General features: G+C 41.5%; 1 protein-coding gene across 1 annotated transcript; it reads left to right on the top strand.

The window, feature by feature from the left end:
- The first annotated feature begins 467 nt into the window (after positions 1–467).
- pibf1 (progesterone immunomodulatory binding factor 1) lies at positions 468–19,639 on the top strand. The gene is made up of 18 exons (XM_008303837.1): positions 468–1,012; positions 1,442–1,542; positions 2,800–2,998; positions 3,102–3,221; positions 4,302–4,435; positions 5,213–5,321; positions 5,425–5,544; positions 5,648–5,709; positions 5,961–6,086; positions 6,525–6,623; positions 10,472–10,637; positions 11,755–11,905; positions 12,265–12,355; positions 13,223–13,325; positions 15,429–15,559; positions 17,127–17,211; positions 18,966–19,145; positions 19,452–19,639. The coding sequence occupies exons 1-18, from the start codon at positions 746–748 to the stop codon at positions 19,503–19,505; spliced, it is 2,298 nt and encodes a 765-aa protein (XP_008302059.1). The 5' UTR covers positions 468–745; the 3' UTR covers positions 19,506–19,639.
- The last annotated feature ends 989 nt before the right edge of the window (positions 19,640–20,628 follow it).

Below are 20,628 nucleotides of genomic sequence, written 5' to 3'. Positions count from 1 at the left end.
ATTAGTGGGCCGACAGAACTTTCCACGAGTGTTATAAAACTAGCAAAGTTGCATATAGATATTAGAACATGTATATATTTCCTATATAGTAACTCCTAGCAAAAAAAAATCGTAACTTGTGGCTAAAAACATACAGTGCTATTTTTCGTCTTTCAAGTAAAATGCTAATAACGTTTTGAGTTACTTTTGGTTGACCATCTAGTTGTTTGATGAAAACAAAGCAGATGACAGCAGAAGAAGGACTGAATGGACATGTTCATAAAAGCTACAGCGCCTCTTGTGTTCGGAGGTGGTACTGCATGAACCTGCGTCGTAATGATCTGTAGTGGAGAGGGCGTTGATTGTACTGCACCTGTGTTGGCATAGAGGGCGCTGTAGCTAACGCCACATAGCAGGCAAGCCGTTGGGCGGTTAGCAGGCTGCTGGGAGCGGGACCCTTGAAAATAAAAACAATTCACCGTGTACTCTTGTCACTTTAACGCGACACTGGGTTTTTATATCATTTTTACTTAGGTAGGAGTGCGTTGGTGGCCATTTTTAAACGATTTAGCTAGAAAACGTGCTCGATCGGGGTTTGTTTTCGCTTCTTCTGGCTGCAAAGTAACATTTAAGTGCCACATATCGCGATGTCTTCGATTAACTGTTGATTTACTATAAAATAAAATGCTGCAGTAACCGGTTGCTTGGCTTGCCACTTAATAGTAGTTAGGAGGACTCAAAGTCCAGGACCAGCAACCGGTACAAAATGCCTCCGAAGAGGCTGCACCTGAAGCCGACAGCTGCCAACGTCTCCAGCTCCTTGGACCTGGAGTCTGAGGACATCAGCCTGGAGACCACCGTGCCCACCACCGAGGATGTGTCCTCATCCGACGAGCAGCGGGACGGCTCCCAGAAGGTGACCCGTCAGCTGATCGAGAGGAAGGAGCTGCTGCACAACCTCCAGCTGCTGAAAATCGAGCTTTCTCAGAAGAATCTCATCATAGACAACATGAAGGCCGACCATATGTCCAAGGTAGGAGAGATGAACTTACTAAGCACAAACACACTGGGTAAAAAGTTAAAATACTGATTTCAATCAAATGTTGCACATGATGATGCAAAAAAACCTTAACTACTCCACCTGCGAAACAGTTTTTTAATTGAATCTTTGTGCTTCCTAATCTGGATTGTTTTTCTTTCTGTGGTTAAAGTATTTCAAGGATAACTTGAAAGGACAGTTTTGTATGTTATTGTAGAAGACAGGGATGCTGCACAGTCTGAGTTTAATCAACGATGGACAGTGTTGATGTGAATATTTGGGTGTACCTTAGTCCCAGGTTGTCCTGTTAGTTTATATCAGTAACATTAGGAGAAACAGAGGCTGCCATATCACTGTTGCAGTAATGATCTTGTGATTGTTTCCATGCATGTGTATGTTGATGTGAAATGTCTCATGTTTTAGATTGAGGAGCTGGAGGAGAGGCTGAATGACACCCTACACCAGAAACAAGTGCTGTCCCTGAGGCTGGACAGCCAGCTGAAACTTGCTCAGGAGGAGAACAGGTGAGAAAGGAGGACTCCTGCTGGACAGAATCCTGTAACAAACTAAAGCTGAGATTCCAGAGTTACTGCTGATTTATCGGCTTTAGTTTGACACAGTTCCATCTGATGTGGTTTCTGTTGTTGTCTTGAAATATCAATAAATGTTCCCAAAGAAAAGTAGTCATTTGCAAGACTGTGAAAGTGTGCAGTTATTTGAAAAACATGCAAAATTGCACAAAAGTGAACAGACCTAAACGATTTAAGCAAAACTAGAATGGCTCTCATTTGATATCCATCCATCCATTATCTGTACACTGCTTAATCCTCACTAGGGTTGCGGGTGGCTGGAGTCTATCCCAGCTGACTTAGGGTGAAGGCAGGGGACACCCTGGACAGGTCACCAGTCTATCACAGGGCTACACTTAGAGACAGACAACCAAGCACATTTAGAACCACCAATTAACCTTTAATTAACAGTTTTTGGACTGTGTGGAGGAAGCCAGAGAACCCAGAGAGAACCCACGCTGCACAGGGAGAACATGCAAACTCCACGCAGAAAGATCCAGGGTGTTCTCACTGGGACGCGAACCAGCGATCTTCTAGCTGCTTCTAACCACTGAGCCACCCTGCAGCCCACGTTTTTTTAATTTCAGTAATTTTGTTCAGCTTTATAGTCATGTAGTGTTTAGACAGTCATCACGCTCAACCACTTTTAACGCGCATCTGACTAAACACAAAGTCATATCCAATGAAGAATGCGCACACTCAGTGAGGAAGGTAGAGTCAGAAAATGTCTGAACAAGAAATAATCATTCATTTTCAAATCAAAATTGTAATTTGAAGCAATAAAATTAGCAATTTGCAAAAGCTGCAATTGAAGATAGATGTTATGCAGCACATCTTAACAGTTTAAAATGTTATTTCAATGGTTTTACAAATTCTTGCTGTCCTCCCTATAGAGCTGTCACTCCTTTGATGGCATTTCATGTGGTAATGCTCCATCACATGTTTTATATCTATTATGCAATAAGTATTGAAATGAAGCTTATATTGCAAATAAAAGAAGTCGACTGCTACTAATGATCCAATGATTGATAATGAGTGGTAGCCCTGCCTATTCATATATACTGCATGTGTAAACAGGGAAAGCACATGCAGTGATGTATATATATTATGAGCATGAAAGAAAAATGTTTAACTACAAAAACTATACCAGTACTATCTGTCCTGTCAATCAAAATGTGAACTCTTTTTTTTAATGTGGATTGTCATCACCAGGAAGCAGCAGGCTCTCCGTAAGCAAGAGATGGAGGCCATCCTGCTCAGGCAGCAGCAGCTGGAGGAGACTAACCGCCAGCTGTGTGAGAAGGCCGGAGAGCTGCGGAGGTCTCTCAGGGATCTGGACATCTCCCAGGACAGGTACCAGGAGCTCCGCGACCTCCCTGAGGACAAAATCTCCATACAGGAATACGTAGCTGTAAGTTGAGCTCTCTCTTCACTCCAACCCCCCTTTTTTAATCATCACTAGAGATCCTCTGCATCAGGGGACACGGTGACTTTTCTTTGTGTTGTATGTTTAGATGCGTTTCTATGAGGCGGTGACTCCTCTGCGGGCTCAGCTGACTGATCTCAGCGTGAAAAATGGTAATGCGACCGAGGAGCTGGATTTACACAGGGCCAAGACGAAGGCTTTGATGGAGGTACAGCACACATGCACAACCTTGTACTGCACTTTCATGTTCTTCTCATCATCCCTCATCTTTTCTTATTCATGTGTTTTGACATTATCGTCTACACGTCTAGCATTATTATTTACTTTATTACCATTTCTGTCTGTCACTCTTTCATCGCTGTTCAAATCATAAAGTGTGTACAGTCTAAGTAAACAGACCTGTCGAAGTTGTTTGTGGAGCATATCTACAAGGCGCTGCACTTTGTCACCTTTTCACGTGTTTGTAGTATAACAAGTCCGGCATACCGGTCAGTTGTCTTCAAACACTCAAGAACAAAAACGCTTTGAACAAACACTTTCAGGTTGAGGTCATTTATTCACAAAGCGTAGACACGAAGAATGCGGAGGGTTCAGAAGGTCGGTCACCTTCAAGCTACATGGGAAAATGTGAAATGGACACGTGGCTTAAACCATCTAAAGCATGTTGTCTTCATGCTAAGAGTGTCACTTACAGCGTCCTTGAAATGGTCATTTTCACAGCCTGCGGTGTTTAGGCTGAGAGTAGTGTGAATTGCAACAAAATCCATCCTGTCAATATCGTCAGCAGTTACCCTGCAGGCATAAACGACACATTGATGAGATAATGATGCAACACGCTGAAGGCAGGGTGAGAATATGGTGAAGAAAAATCACATAAATACAGGCACAGGCTGCTGGCGGTATAATAGCACCGAGAATGATTTCTTCGTGGGACACTTTGAGGATAAATGAGCCTCGTTTGATTGCCATAGAGCATCTTAACAATGTTGCTGAACAGGTGCTTTCCTCGGTTGTCACCACTTTCCTTTTTCACGTGGAAATGTCCAGCAGAGAAATTGCCCATCAGCACAAGATGGATGCCAGAATAGGGCCTGATTTTGCTACCTGAGAATCTGTAGGAGCTGTGTAAGGCTGTTAAGGCCAGCATGGAGCAAGATGCTGATGGACGTTTACTAGGCAGTGATTCTTGTTGAATGTCTGTCTGGGAGAATGTAAGGTGTTTGTGTAGCATTTAATAACACACTCCACTCTGTATAATGTTGCCATTGTTTCCTCTGATTATCCACAGAGTTACGAGGAGGAGCGGCGGTTACGTACAGATCTGGAGTTGAGGTGCCAGAGACTGACTTTAGAGCTGGCTGATACCAAACAGCAGATCCAAGAGGGAGACTATCGCAGAGAGAACTACCCAAACATTAAACGGTGTGTGTGTGTTTGTGTGGCAGAAGGAAAAGGGTGACTCCTCTGTTGATCTGGCGACTTAAAGTACGGGTCAATCAATGTATGGACAGTTTTTTTTTTCCTATTTGATTCTTGCATCAAACACTTTATGGACCACAAAACGTGTTTATTACATAATGACTGTGAAGGAAAAATAGGCAGTCACAAGCCTTTGNTGGTCAGTTTTTGTTTGTGCAGAAAATTTAGAATTTCAACATGTGTTTGGACTGTGTGGGAGGAAGCCGGAGAACCTGGAGAGAACCCACACTGCACGGGGAGAACATGCAAACTCCACGCAGAAAAATTGCAGTGCCCCCACCGGGAAGCGAACCAGCGACCTTCTTGCTGCGAGGCAACAGTGCTAATCAACTGCGCCACCTTGCAGCCCCAAATGGAACATAATGACTTTAATTTTTCTTATTTTCAAATACCTCCTCTGGTGAAAATCGCATTATTTTTCCCTTGTTAATGTGTCCATGGTGGTTTTCTATATGTTAAATAACACAAAGAAGAGCGAAATAAGCAGCCATTGCAATGGAGGAGCATTTCCACTATGAAGCTGCAGTGTATAAACACAGATTCAGATTTCTAAAACAAACCTATAGAACCAATCCTGTGTTACTGTATTCTTCTTTGGAATTGGTTTCCGACTAGTTTTACTGTGTGACCAGAGTCGTAGGTGACCTACTGAACTCAGCTGGTTTTGCTTTGGGTTTTGTGTGCTACAAGTATTTTAACCTGTTCTGTTGTGATTTATAGAGAGCGTGACAACTTCGAAGCAGAGCTGAAGGAGTTAAAGAGGAGATATGAGACTGTTGACTTGAGCCACGCTGCAGTGACCAGAGAACGAAACACACTCAGCAAAGAGGTGCATCACACTTACCTACAAACCCACTCACTGTATTCATTCTTCATAATCCTCATTAACATTTCTTATTATTTCTTTTACATTTTCTCTTCTTGTCCCCCAGGTGGCGACATTGCAGCAATCAGCTACTCTCCTGCAGAAGGACAAGGAGTACCTACACCGGCAGAACATGGAGCTCAGTATCCGCTGTGCACACGAAGAAGACCGCCTTGAGAGGCTGCAGGTCCATACAGTTCAATAACTAGGATGCTCATCTAATAAAAAAGGCATTCAGTAACAGGAATGTTTCATCTATTGCGCTCTCACTTCTTGTTTTTGTGGTCCAGGTACAATTAGAAGACACTAAGAAAGCCAGAGAGGACGCCTACGAAAGATATGTAGCATCCAGGTTAGTTTTGTTTTACCCCAACCATCAGCGGCAAATGTTCTAGTGTTTTAAATTTGAAAGACTTGAAAATGTCAGTTTGACGCCGAACAACGGCCCTCAAAAATCACAAAGTTTTGTCTTGCTGTACATGAAGATCTGCCAGCTGCATTATGATCTCTCCTGTGAGCTGACCCGTGTGAAGAAAACATCTAAAGAAAATGTTCCTTCCTTAACTCTGTTCATATTATTTTTTCATCTTCTTCCCACCACAGAGACCACTACAAGTCAGAGTACGAGGCCAAGCTGAGAGAGGAGTTGGAGAACATCAGGTTGAAAACCAGCCAGGAGATAGACAACCTGCAGAGAACCTCCAGGGAGATGTACGAGAGGGAGAACAGGTAGAAAGCTTGTTTTATATAACTTGTGAGAAAATGTTTGAAAATCAGAGGAAGGCACACATTCTGAAGATAGCATATCAAGTATTAGACAGATTTTCAGGCAAGATTTTAGCATTCATGTGTATATTTACAAATTGTGGCACTCTGTTAGGGAAGATGGGAACTGTGCACCTACTAGAATTAGTAAAGTTAATGTCTAAACTATCTTTTTCTGTTTTACTTCATCATTAGTAATAGGGGAGCTGCTAAATTAAATCACACATATGTAAATATCTAAGAGGAGGAAGAGCTTGTGTTTTATAGCAGCCTCATAATAAAAGGATTACGAACAGACCTTCAAAGTTTTTTTTTTTTTTTTTAAATGTACTGCATCACAGAATATGGCAATTGCTTGGAATAGGGATGTTTTTTTTCTTTGCCGTGTTTGTATTCGACCAGGAATCTACGCGAGGCCAGAGACAACGCGGTGCTGGAGAAGGACAGAGCAGTAGCTGCCGAGAGAGACTCTCAGTCCAGATATGACCAACTGCTGGAACAGTGAGTTTCCCACTCATCACACACACATACAAATTTGTTACACACAGTTTACGCAATGCTTCATTGATATGCACTGAGCCATGACACAGAGGCACTTGGCTTTTTTTCACACAATAAAGTTGTCAATCAAAGATTAGGTCATCTATTTTACAATAGCATGTTTCTCACTTTAGTGGTATTCAGCTGTGCGTCAGATAAATCAGGTTTATTTTGTTATGATGAACAAAATTCTGTCAGCCTGTATTATATTGGTTTGGAGGAAGAACAAAGCAACAGGTACCTAAAAAAGAACGGGGCAAATACGTCTACCCATGTGCCAGATACCCACTAGAAGTTACTGAGAATCTGTTTTTGGTAATGTGGTTCATGATTGGAGACTGTAAACAACATAAAAGAAGTATTTTAATTACTTACTTAAGTGAAATTAGCAATACCACAAATGGCCAAGTATCTAAAAATGATCTAAAAACCTAAATAAGTACAGTACTTAATTACTTGTGCGTAGTTGTTTTATGACTACTGGCAGCTGCTTTTATTTGAGGAAGAGCGTTTCATCACCAGTATGTGACACGGTGCACTCCCTCGTGTTCAACAGCTGCAACTGCTTCACTCAAAAGTAGGTTACTTGGAATTTGTAATGGAAAATTAAGACACCTCACCTGAGGGCAACCGAGGACAGTTGGTACAATTATCTGTCGTCACAGTTACCAGCATCATATTTTAAATTCATTCCTTGTCTTTGTTGGCCGACTGCTGGTATGTCGTGTGTGTGTGTGTGTCTGCGTGGGGGTGGCCAAAGCAAGACTAGAGTGATTAATAAAGCATCACTGCTGCTTTTGGGACTAAGCTGTTTATGTGTGTGTCATTATAACCTTTAAGTTTTTATTCCACTTGAATTCCTTTGTGTTTCCCTGAAAGCTGTGAGCTTGTTCTTGCTCTGACGCTGATGTGTGAGCCAGTGGCAGGCTGTCATTAGCGAATGTTGTGGGCGCGGCAGGACTTTGGCGGTTGTGGTTCACCGTCTCTTACTAAAGATCACATGAACTCTTTGCTGTAACCGAGGGATCAGAAGGTCGCTTGGAAGTCAGAGTTCACCTAAAGTCAGCTTAGTCCTAATAGGTAACACTGTCCTGGCTGTCTGCGTCTCAGGAGTGAAATACTTCGGGTTGAAAGCAAAACGAGAGACAAGATGCTATAGATAGTTTATATGCTGAGGAAAACTCATCACACTGTGGTGAATGATTTTAAATAGAGTATATTGTGGTATTCAGTTTTTTACTTTTTTTTCCCAGAGTTTAAATATGTATTTAAAATTAATTTAGCTTTTTAGTTATTTTCCGATTCCACACTTCGTGATTTGTGTCTTCATCTCAGCTCCAGGCAACAATGCCCATCTCGGTATAGCCTCCAAAGGTGCCTCTGGGTCAAGGCCTTGTCGGAAGTTTCAAATCTTACATGGAAATTGCAACAGATAGATTGTGAGCCCTGCTGCACCCACACAAATACTTTAAGACTTCGTTTTATTTCCTATTGGAGGAGGCATTTCAGTTCTCCTGCTTACGTACACGTGTGTCATTATGAGCAAATCTGTGCATTTGCATCCGATTTGTTTAGTCACACACACACGGTTCGAATCAATGCATGTTTTAAGTTTAGAAATTAATGACGTAGAGAAATGTGTTTCCTCAACATCTGTTCATTTTTCTCTCTTGTTTCAATAATCTGAAGCATTTTTGATTTTAACTTTTTTTTTATTGTGTCTGCGTCGGGCAGACAGAAACACGCACACACAGCAGCAGCAACAGCAGCAGTAGTAGTGTCCCTGTCCTGGGTTACTACTACATGCCAGTCATTTCTCTAGATCCAAACTACCAGCTGTTGGTCTTTCCATACACACTCACACACACACACACTTCACTCTCTCTTGCACTCTCTCTCTGCAGCGATCACATTCCCTCTCCGCGTCGCATCGCAAGCCAGCAACGACAGATGCTAGCCTCAAGCCCTTAACCCCTAACCCCACGCATGCCCCTATTTTTGGGGCAAAGAATGAGGGGGACAAGCTTGAAATGGCGTCAGATGATTGAAGTATAGAGGGCCAGCTTGAATCTCGGCGCTCTATTTCAGATTACTGGCTAAAGAGGCCATTTACGGCGATCAAATTGTCCAAAACAAAGGCAAAGTGTTGAGTACAGTTTTCCGTTTTCACCTCCCCAGCAGACCTAAACTTGCTGTGACAAAATTGCCTCGGGGAGCCTCAGAGTCAGGTTCTCTCACCTGCTGTAGCTGTAAATGTTGCCATTAAATCTGGCATTTGAAAGGACAGAGAGAGACCATGGCCGACTACAGCCCTCTGGAAAAATAAGTCGCATTCTTCTGAGGAAAATGTTGCTTCTTTGCTTTTAGATTGCAGCCACCATTAATAAAAGAAGGCATAAAATGTCGGCCATGTGTACATGTCTGTCACTGAGCGCATAGCTCAGGCCTGCGCACTATGGATGATGAAATCTTATCAGGTCAGCTGTAATCGAGAGTTATTAATATTATCCAACCAACCTCCATGGCTTGATAGTCTGTGTGCACGCTTGAAAGCTGTCTGAGGAGCACTGGGCTCGGAAACCGTTGCCTGTCCTTGTAGTTTTAGAGCTGCAGCAAACTCTTATTTTCATCATCTCTTGATCAGTTTATTATGTTTGAAATTAAACAATTCATTTTTTAGTCTTTAAAATATTTAAAGAGCCCCGCAACCCCCCAAAAAGAAGCCATTCACAAATTCCAAGAGCATAAACTTTGGATAATTTTTTAAAAATCCAAAAGCCAAAGATAATAAATGTAAGATGATGTGAAACAAAGCAAAGTAGAACATTTTCATATTTGGCAAGAAGGTATTAACAAATATTTGGCATGTTTCTACCTGATAAATTACTTGGAAGATTAAGCTATTATTAAAATGATCCAGCACCTCTGTCAGTGTTTGATTGGATTTCTGATTTGAGCACACAGAAGGTTTGCTCAATCGTTTCTTTCTAGAAAACAAGACGCTTCCAGTCGTCTTTATATTACGTATGCATCATATAAAACATTATAGAAAATGTTCTGTGTCCTTCTTTCTCCTTTTTCAGGTAGTAAACTCTTAAATAGAAAATCCTTTCTGTTGCTGCCAACTAGACTCACTGAAGATCTAACAAGACCAAACACTGCTGCGAGCGCCGTTGGGAAATACTCCTCTGTAACGAAATGATTTAGCACTTGGCTTTCCTGCTTGGTGGCTTAGAATAATATTGTACTTGCCAAACTGTACGGTGCCACGGAACACTTTGAGCGTAAAAACTCATAAACTGTTCGTTGCGCAAGGCTCACCAAATAATCGCTTGCTTGTCGGTTTCCAAACAAGCAAGTTATCGAGCGAATTATCGTCATGTGTAATTGGATTGCAACATTTGTTTAAAACCACCAGACATGTTTGAGCTCAACCGGTGGCCTACATCCGAGTTTACCCTTTGTGTGAGGTGTACACAGTTAATTTATTATCTGTGCATTAGGGCTGGTCCGAATGGCATTTTCTGTTTTCTCCGGATATTCGGCCCAAGCAGTGACGAATAGTTGGGAGGGGGTGGCTGGTGAGTATTCGTTCCACTGGAGGAGGGGGATATTCGGAGATCAAAATTGATATCCGGATTCCAGCACAGCGAACGAATAGTCGGCTATTCGGCTATTCGGGTCCAGTCCTACTGCGCATATCTGCACCTCAACACAGAATCTGACTTTTTAAGTGCACGTATACTTGCATTCGTATTCAGTGAGCTGAGCAGTGACTGTCTGTTTGTCTCCGTCCATCCGTCTTCTAGGTTTCGTCAGCTCCAGCTGGGTACCGACAGCCGGGTAGCAGAACTGTCCAACCAGGCCAAACTGCACTCCTTCGAAGCTGAGCGCGCCCATATGGTCAAGGATGAGACAGCGAAGACACTGGCCCAATGTCAAGTGGAGTGTGAGAAACAGCAGAAGAAACTGGAGGTACTGAGATTTAAAAAAAGGCGAGACGATGCGCAGTGAGATACCAGTGTATTATGATCCAGTCTCGCTTTGTGTGGACATTGCTCCTGAGTTTGAAGCCTAGACAACTTGATTATCCAGCATGCAGATGGTTTAATGGAAATAATACAATTTCTGCACTTTTTCCATTAACAGAATAAGAAATCCCAGTTAACCCTACTGTAAACATTTTCATCGCTTAGCAATAATCAGTATTATTACTGGAAAAGAAAACGAAAATGTGGTGCAATGTTGTCACGTAATGTGGTTTATCGTCATGTTTTGACGTATTTTTTATTGCATATTCGTTAATTATACAAATGTCGTAGTGTACACAGTGCTTGAGGTTCTGCTCTTATACAGGTGCAATTAGTGGTCGAATACTAGATGATGTTTTGCTGCATTTGACAAGATAAATGCTTTACTTGGACGATGAAGGCCATTTGTATAAATGATTATAATTACTTACACCTCCCAGCATTCTTAAATCAAGATTCATTGCACCCTGTGGAGGCCTGTTTCATGTTCATCAAAGAGAATAACCCACCCACTTGATTTTTTCCCACTTCTTTGTACTCTGATTTGAGTGTGTATTTCTTGTGTATTTGAGGTGTATGTGCGTAAAAGATATCAAATTATTTAAAGCAGAGTATTTCTCTGTCTTAAAACATGACTAGAGGGGAGCTTTGAATTTGTTTGAGGATTTCATTTCTAAAATGAAACTCTTAAGGCTCGAGTCCACTCTTCATTAAAATTGCAAAGACGAGGAAAGACAGTAGTAAAATTTGTGGGTTTTTTTTTTTATATTAAATCTTTCTTTTTGTCCTACTTTCTCTATCTTTTGTCTGCCTCTTCTTTTATATATATCTGCATTTGTCCAGTATATGTGTGAAAATGAGGAGTGGTGAATGGTAGAGAAAACCTGTTTTCTAGTAAATGCAAAATAAAGTAATCAAGTATTAAATGATCAGGAATAAAATGCAGTACCTACATAAATGTAGTGTATCATTTGCTCAGGGTTGTATGTTTGTACAACTTGAAAATGACTCAGTCCTCTCTATCTCCCCCCTCTCTTCTTCCTCTCCCCCCCGTCCCCCAGCTCCTCACTCAGGAGTTTTACAGGCTACAAACGTCATCGGAGAAGCGGGTGACGGAGCTGCAAGCTCAGAATGCCGAGCAGGCATCTCGACTGGAGACGTACGAAAAGCTCGAGCAAGAGTTGGACCAGATCACCATGCAGGCTGCTGAAAGTAAGAAGGCAGCAGTAGCTCTGTAGCAGCCAGTACACTAAACACATTACTGCGAAGTCAGAATGACAGAAGCATAAACAAACAGACATCGATCTCTTTCAGATGCATTGAACTGGAGTCTGGCATCGGATAATGTGTGCAATTAAAATGACAGATAGTATTATATTGGATTCAGAATGTAGCCAAATTTTTTCTAAGATTGACAAAGAATGTAAAGTGAAGCCACAGAGTTTTACTACAGTTTTTATTGAGTGGATTTGCATATTTCTCAATGCCTGGCATGAGCAAGACCGATAAAAATCAACCATATGTTGCCATATGTTTACTATATGTACTTGTGATTCTGTTTTTTTTGCCAGTTGAAAATGAAGAGGAGGCAGAGAGAGTTCTGTTCTCGTACGGCTACGGAGCCAATGTTCCCACAACGGCCAAGAGGAGACTAAAGCAGAGGTACATGAGATCACCTTCACATTTTAAGGAGAGGGCACATTCTGAGTGGTGATGTTAAAAAAAGCGTCTTGGTGCACAGAAGACTTAACAAAATGTAATGGTATTTTCTGTATTTGAATATTCAGCTTTTCTCACCATCCTACATAACACAGTTTTCAGTTTTTTGAAACCTGCAGTTTGTACCAACTTGCATTCTTCTTCTTCTTCAATTCTTATGTTGGGGAATTTCTACCCTTCATGCTGTAATATTGTCACAAACATCTTTAACCCGAAGCCCCTCGATCCGCCACATCACTCCTGTCCTCCAACAGCTCCACTGGCCTCCGGTTCAGTTCCGCATCCAATTCAAAATCCTCCTGTTAACATTTAAGACCATTCACAACCTCTTCCCCCCCGCCTCAATACCTCTCTGACCTCCTCCATGTTCACATTCCCTCCCACTCCCTCAGATCCTCCTCCTCCATACACCTGTCCGTCTCCTCTGCCCGTCTCACTACCATCCCAACTCAGAAACATCCATTCACTCCCCCAACTTAAAACTCATCTGTTTAGGACTGCCTACTCCACCTGAAGCTTATTGTTCTGTTTAATTTTGTGATTTTATTTATTTTTTGTGTAATGTTTGTACGGTGTCTTTGAGTGCCGAGAAAGGCGCCTCTAAATAAAATGTATTATTATTAAATACGAACCCCTGCAGTTGGATCAAACCGTGTGTAATAGTCAGTGTATATATTCGGTCTTTGATTTGAATTTTGAATGTGCACCAAGAACCTAAATTGAACCCACAACGGTGAAATACATACTAGTGTAAACTTGTTGGTGTTTTCATGTTTTGGGGTTTCCATAACTGTGCTTGCTGTTGTGCAGCGTTCACCTGGCCCGCAGGGTGCTGCAGCTCGAGAGGCAGAATACGTCACTGAGGAGAGAGCTGGATACACACAAGTCACAGAGAGGACAGATATCCGAGGAGGTACGAACACACAGACGCACAATCTTCGGGTGTGTGTCTGCCCGGGGACCATCATTAGTACGCCGAATTTAATTAGTGTTCACTTTAAACAAAAACTCCAAGTAGTGCATGTCAGCACCTGCTATCACATTTGTTTTCCCACCATCACAGTTGTCCTACAGCAACTCAGGTTACGGTTATTCCACAGCTTCTATCAAAGTCATAATGATTTATTTCAACTGGCTTTTAGCTCTCCCTCATGACATAATAGAGTCATTATTGTAGAGCCATCATCCATCCTTTACCTTCTCACACCATCTACGGTGAAGGTCAGCGGTGGGAGCACATCCTCTGAAATATAGCCGAGTGACTTTTCTCAAAATGAGTGACATGAAGGCAGCTTGTGAAACCCGTCACCGCATACAGTCCTGTGCATAAACCTTAGAGACGTTACAAGCTGCAGCATGATAATAACCCCTATGTCACAGGCAGGGTAATAAAGCACTCTTGCCTGTGACTAGAAATACAAATGTATGGGCGCCTCAGAGCAACGAGGTTAATGTTGTTGAGTCAGTTTGGGATTACATGAAGAGACAGAAGCAACTGAGACAGCCTTAATCCACAGAAAAACTGCGGTAAGCTCTGCAAGATCCTTAAAACAACCTGCCTGCTGTGTGCCATGAAAAAATGCAAGCAGATCTACATAGCAGGGATGATGCTGGTTTAAAAATATAGATTAACTTAGATTGTTATCCGTTTACTGCTGTCTGAGTGAACGTAGTAGATGAATGCATCTTTGGCATTGTTTTGTTGAAAGCATCGTCACCTGTGTGAAACTTTCACACAGCAGTAGATACCATCAAACCCACTGCAAGGCTCAAAGGCGAGGGTGTCCCCCAAGTTTAACAATGGCCCCGTCGAATCCTTAAGTCTGCTTTTGAAGACGTGCCAGGAAAATGACAGGTTGTTCGAAAGCAGACAGCACACACACCGCAGACTCGTATGAGAACAGCATGAAGTTAGTTTTAGTACCTGTCACACTTGTTGACACAACGTGAAATAATGCCAAAAACCATGACGGCCATGCTCTTCACTCTCCAAACAACTCACTGCGCCAATCATTGTGCTTTTGTTGTGTTTGGCACACCATGTACATGCATGTGCTTTACAGCGAGTTTAATTTCGGGCGTGTGTATTTTGTCCACATACGACTTTGCGCCGTCACGTGTCTGCCCCTCACGCAACGATGCCGACAGCCATCCAGTAAGATTCGATGGCATGAGAATGGCAGCTCTGGCAGCCAGTGCGCTTGCTTCTCCTCGCGCTCCTTATTATAATGTCAATGAGAGGAGAGGTTGTGCAAGCCGGAGTAGAGAAGGTGGTCACATTTGAGACTAAATAAGCCAGCCATTCAACTGTCAGCCGTGATTGACTGGCACTCGTTGGGAATACCTCATGATTCACTGAGTATGAAAGCAAAGGGTGAAAAATTATACTTCCTTTTCACTAGAAAGACAAGGGTGTTAACCACTTAACCACCCACACAAATGCCCTGACTAACTAACTATTGTCCTTCCCCTCCCACCCAGTTCGACTTACTACTGGCTGGCTGTAAAAGCGGTTTAATGTGTAACACCCGAACTTTATCTTACGTTTAGCAGATTTTAAGCATGATACTGGCTGAGCAATATTGTATATGCTTTTAACAAAAAAGGATACAGCTTAGATAGGCCTTCATAAAAGCTCGTATTTATGGCTCCTCAAGCTGCCCCTGATGACTTCAGAGATAAGGACCCACTGACTCTAGTTGTCATTCACAAATATTGCCAGATTTGCACTATTTCATATTTTTAACCGCATGAAAATGTGTTTCAGAGTGTTCCTCATCAGCCTTTACACGCAAATATTAAAGTCTTGTTCAGTTTCAGGATGACAGGTGTGTACCTCTCGGTGCTGCACCAAACAAAACTCACCCCAATTTTTATGAGTCACGTACGTGTGGAAAATGTCAGCCTGACTGGCAGATGTATAATTTAGCGAAGGGAAAAGAATCCAGGTCAGCATGAAATTAATAGTTTCATAATTGCTGTATAAAGTACATGAAGTACATGTGTTGTTCCTCAGCTGTTGGCAGCCAACCAACTGTTACAGCAGACGCAGCAGCCTTATAGCTATCTGATCGAGACGGTGAGACAAAGGGATTCCCAAATCAGCATGCTGAAGGAGCGAGTCACCTCACTTGAGGACGATGTCAGGTAAACAAACACACACACACAGAAAGAAAACACTACACAAAACTGGAACGCAATAGAAGAAAATCAACGACCTGCTTAATTAAATGCAATTAAGCCTTCTGTGTTGCTTGCCAAACTTTCTTTGTTTATTTCAGTTGTTCCATTTTGTATCCTGCAATTTACTCGTGACGGTAGCACGCAGCCATCCCTCTCCACCCTTGGGTGTCTCTACTTTGTCCTTATCTACCTTTGTCATCTTCTGTCCCTCTTTTTGTTTCTGGCATGCACACATGACTTTATCTCTGCCCAAGAAGTGAGCTGTTCCATCAGCACACCTCCAGCTACCTGACACTGACCTACTGTGAAGCCCTATTGTCGCCCTCTGGATTTTAGCCTGACAAATATGCAAACTGACAGACTGCAGGTTTTCTCTTGCTGCTCACTACCAGTGAGCATTCACCTGGGGCAAGCGGGAGAGGGATGGGGGGGGAATCCTTTGAATGCTGTCAAGCTTCTCAAACCTCCCCATCTGACAGAGATATTGAAGTTTTCCTGTGGCTGCACGGGACGATCTGTATGTCAGCAGCTCACAGGAGATTCTCACTTTACGTACTAAAGTCTCGTTTTTCATCTTTGCTTACGTCTGCGGTTTATTATTTGTATTGACATTTTGTTGATATTCAAAATTCACGCAGCTTAAATTGGCAAACATCAGGATCTCAGCAAAGGCCAAAAGAAGTTTAAGCCTTTTTTTTCTTTTTCCCCAGAGAGTCCTCAGTGAATAGCAGTGAAGCTATCTGTTATTTCAAGATCTGCAAGGTGATTTGCTTTAAAGCACCCCCATTACAAGCTCCTGCTTGTATGTTACACAGCCTCAGGAAAGAACATTTGGATAGACTGAAGAAAGATTTAAGCCTCACACACTTGTTAAAGGATTTTATTTTTGAATATTTTAGAAAATCGTGACTCATATGTTTTCAATTTATTGCATGGCTGTTGATGATTATATGCAAGTGATTCATACTCTCAGTGTTGGGAAACCAAACTGCTACCTTTCAGACTGTTGGTCATATAGAAATAAGCCACATTTTGTTTGTTTTTTTTTCCACATCAGTCAAGTCAGACAAGTGAAATAACATTCAAAATACAGAGTACACCACACCTTTACATTGAATCCCGTGTCCACCTTCACCTGACCCCGCCCGAAAGCAAAATAAAAAACAGTTCACATCTGCTACGTCAAGAACAGTACATTATTTCTCCAAGCTTTGAATACTGTTACTTAAAGTCACAAGTATGTTAATGAGTTTCACAAAAAAACTGCTATGAGGAAATTCTGTTATAATAATAACTGTAGGGATTTTTATTTTAGTTAACCAGGAAGTCCCTTGAGATTAAAATCTCTTTTTCGAGTGAGACCTGGCCAAGACGGTAAAGCATTAAAAAGTTAGTACAATATCGAACGTGACACGAGTAAGGCGGAACGAAAGTAAAACACACTGAACACCAAGGAATTTAGTAGTTATGTTTTGTATTACCTCAAGATCTGATCTCTTCTGTCCTTACCTGTTCTCGGATGTGACCCCAGTTCTCTGAGGAAAGAGCGAAGTGCTCTGGAGCAAGTGAAAAACAACATGGCTGCTGATCTGGAGCGACTCCTCAACCATCGAGAGGTACACACAGTTTGGATGTTTGACGTTAAAGTGTTCCCTATGTTTAGGATCTGTGTAATGATTGTCGTCCCTATCAAATAACCTGCTGATTATTTTCTCAAATACTCATTTAGTCTCAGAAAGCGCAGGAAGACATCTTCAGATTGCTTGATTTGTTGTAAATGAATTCAATGAATCATCAGTTACAGCTATAAAACATTAGATAACGGTTTAAAATGTCTGTCTTAATATTCCAGAGCTCAAGATGACAAACATATTTGATTATAATTAAAGACAGAAAATAGTTCTCACAATTGACATCACTCATCTTTTTATTATTTGATGTTTTCCCTAAAAAAATGACAAAAGATTAATCAATTCTGAAATTGGTTGATGCTCAATTGTCTGTTTATCACCTAATTGCTAAACTGAACCAGTCATTTTTTCATATTCACACCAGACAAGTTGTTACACCGTGCTGATATATTTCCTTTAAGACTGTCCGTGCTCGCGTGTGCGTGCGCGTCAGAGTGTTTCCCCCCCAAACCAGCCGTTTGCTGTATGAAGTATGTGCCCTGTCATAGACAGCTGTTCCTCCGCTTGGCTGTTTGAGATGCCACCAGGCTGCGTGTGCGAGCTCTTGTGTATGCGTGTGTGCTCGTGCGTGTTCCTGACATGCCGGGGCTCATGTCCTCAGAGGTGATAAATAGAACCGTGAAATGGCCCAGAGTCCTCCCCTCTGCCCCGCCGCTGCTCCCCCCCGCAGACCCTTGAGCTCGTTGAAACTTATTACAAGCCGTCTCATAGTTGGACATCAAGAGGTCAGCTGCCTCGGCCCGAGTTTCAGGACAAATATGTCGCCAGAAATCAGCAATAGGAATTCTTGAAAACAAATGTTTTGAAGCAGATCTTTTACAATTGCTAAAAGAGATAAGATAGAATACACATTTATTATAGAAATTCATATTCAGCCCTGTTGAATTGAATTTCCCTTCTGGGATGAAGAAAGTATTTTTCATTCATTCATTCATTCTGTTTAGAGTTTTAACAGTATCAGATATTTACTACAAAAACATGGGAGTAAAAAAAAAATTCATGAGAGTGATATTGTGGAAATGTTGGTTTTAAATAATGTTATCAGTCAAGTTCATCTTTAACTGTCTTGTGTGTTTTGTCGTGTTTTTTGTCAAATAAATTACAAATATGAATGTAGGGAGACAGTCTGTACCTGTACTGTGTGTTGCTCCTGCTTCAGAGTGTGACCAGATTGTCACTGGTGCTGGATTCCTTCTAATATTATCATATATGTATTATTGTCTTGATATCAATATTTCATTTTTAAATATAACCACACCAACACCCTAACTTAAGTCAAAAACGAACTTGTTAGGCAGCTGAATTCTGTCCCTTTTAGCACTACCAGTTCTTTTGTTATCCAGGGATTCCAAAGACTTCCTCTTTTCATCAACTGTACCTCCTCCACTGACATTTTAAAGAAACATGTCAGGAAGTTCATGTTTTCGGGGAATTTACTTTGCTCTAAATGGTCTTAATATTTAATTTTTTCTAATTATTTAAAAAAAATGATCTTACAAGTTTGTTTGTTTTTTTTTATTTTTGTTACAAATTGATTTCTTTATTCTCTCTTGCTTTTTGTTCATATTTTTTTCCCATGTGCAGCACTTTGACTCACGCAAGATGTTTTAAAGAAACTTGATTTATTGTTTTCCCCGTGCTTCCATATCTCTATTTTTATGAACCGTGTGATTCTCCAGGAGTTAGCGGTGATGAAACAGGTCCTGATCAGCATGCGATCCGGACAGGGAGACGCTCTGAACCTGCTGGAAACAGATAAAACCGGTATCAGGAGCGCCGGTTCAGGAAAACAGCAGTCCAAACGTATCAGCAGGATCGCAGAAGAAGAATCGCCCAACAAACCTAAACCCACCGTGTTTGTAAGTGTCTGACTCGGGAACACCCTTTTATGAGTCACACCAACCTTAACCTGCTCGGACAGAGGTTCAGACAAAGGAGCGCTAGAGGCTGGCAGGAAATGATAAATTGCTTTTTTTTGTCGTTTAGTTTGATTTGAGCTTTTCATCGCAGTCAGCTGAGCAAAGATATGTTGTGATATATATGCTGGAATCATGAGAAAGTCAAATAGGTTAAATTATCTTCAAGAAAGAACAAAAGCTCCTCCTGTCACCCACTTCATACTTTTTCTAACATCATTTTTTCCTCTTTGTCTCTTTTGTTTACAGACCAATAAAGAAGTTCCAGATTGGTACCAAAAGTCGAGGCAGAAACCCAAATGAACGTTTGTGTAACTGCCGGTGCTCACTCAGGACTTTAATATTGTCGTTTTTTTATCAAGGCTTTTGTACTTTAAACTTGTAAATGACATCTCTTTTTAGATGTTACCTTTTCAAATATAAAAGCACAAACAGAATATGAGTGTTTTGTTTTATTTTCACGCTTGGTTAAATATTGTTCAGAGGATAAATTCTCTCTGTCCTGGTCCAGAAATCAGAGGTATTACCTCCCTTCCACAGGGTACACATTCCTCGCTAACTGACTGCCCAAAAATTCCTCTTTCTTGGCAGTGGTCTATTTTATTAGGTCTGTCTATCATTATTTCCTCATCTTTTCCAGGTTTGCAGATACTGGTCGTTACAGACAAACAACACTGCAGGAACCTCCGCCTTTGATTTGCGCGAGCTCAGGCTCCTTTGGCTTTAAATATAGACATAGTAGGCATACCTTCATCATTTCAGACCGTGTTCTTATTGGTGTCATATTAAACTCGGCCAGAGGACTGCTGTGAAGCTGCCGGTTTGCCTCTTTTTAGCGTGTTTTTTTACCCTCTAAATAAGCCTACATTATCTACCTGCAAGTTGCCACAGCACAGGGTGTTTTACTTCATAAACTGTACTTTGTGCGATAAATGTGTGATTTTTGGCATACGGGATATAAATGATATTGACTTGGCGTGACAGGACTTCATACCGCGCAGAAAGACCGCTGTGCAGCATCCAGTTCATAACCGAGGGAGGGCTTTTAACTTAAACAGTTTAAAATACCCCAGGATCACATTTTAAAGGGGCATTCCACCAATTTTGCAGAGGAAGTTCTGCTGACTTGTCATTAAAGGCAAAATGGGAAAATTGTGGTATTAAGTCGTCTGCGGCTCTGGAAGAGGAAATAAATCATCTCAGCCTGAACTTGAGATTCAAAATGTCTAACTGGAGGTTTGCGTGACAAACTGGAGGTGTGGTGTTTGAAGAAATGGGCCTTAATGAAGCGATGGGAGTGGAATAAATAGTTTGGATTAGATTTTGAGAAACATAGAATCCAGTTTTTTCATTCTGATTTTAAGAGGTATCTATTGGAACTTCCCAATTTTATGGAATTAGAAGACTCTCCATAATATACGACTGT

Source organism: Stegastes partitus, unplaced genomic scaffold (assembly GCF_000690725.1).
Source record: "Stegastes partitus isolate 25-593 unplaced genomic scaffold, Stegastes_partitus-1.0.2 Scaffold2078, whole genome shotgun sequence".
Taxonomy (NCBI): domain Eukaryota; kingdom Metazoa; phylum Chordata; class Actinopteri; family Pomacentridae; genus Stegastes; species Stegastes partitus.
This window is presented reverse-complemented; position numbering and strand designations above follow the sequence as displayed.

What these genes read in the sequence shown, in the direction of transcription:
- pibf1 (XM_008303837.1), top strand. Translation starts at nt 746, where the DNA reads ATGCCTCCGAAGAGGCTGCACCTGAAGCCGACAGCTGCCAACGTCTCC. An exon ending in AACTACCCAAACATTAAACG is followed by an intron (nt 4,436 to 5,212) that starts GTGTGTGTGTGT and finishes TGTGATTTATAG; the next exon opens with AGAGCGTGACAACTTCGAAG. An exon ending in AAGAGGAGACTAAAGCAGAG is followed by an intron (nt 12,356 to 13,222) that starts GTACATGAGATC and finishes GCTGTTGTGCAG; the next exon opens with CGTTCACCTGGCCCGCAGGG.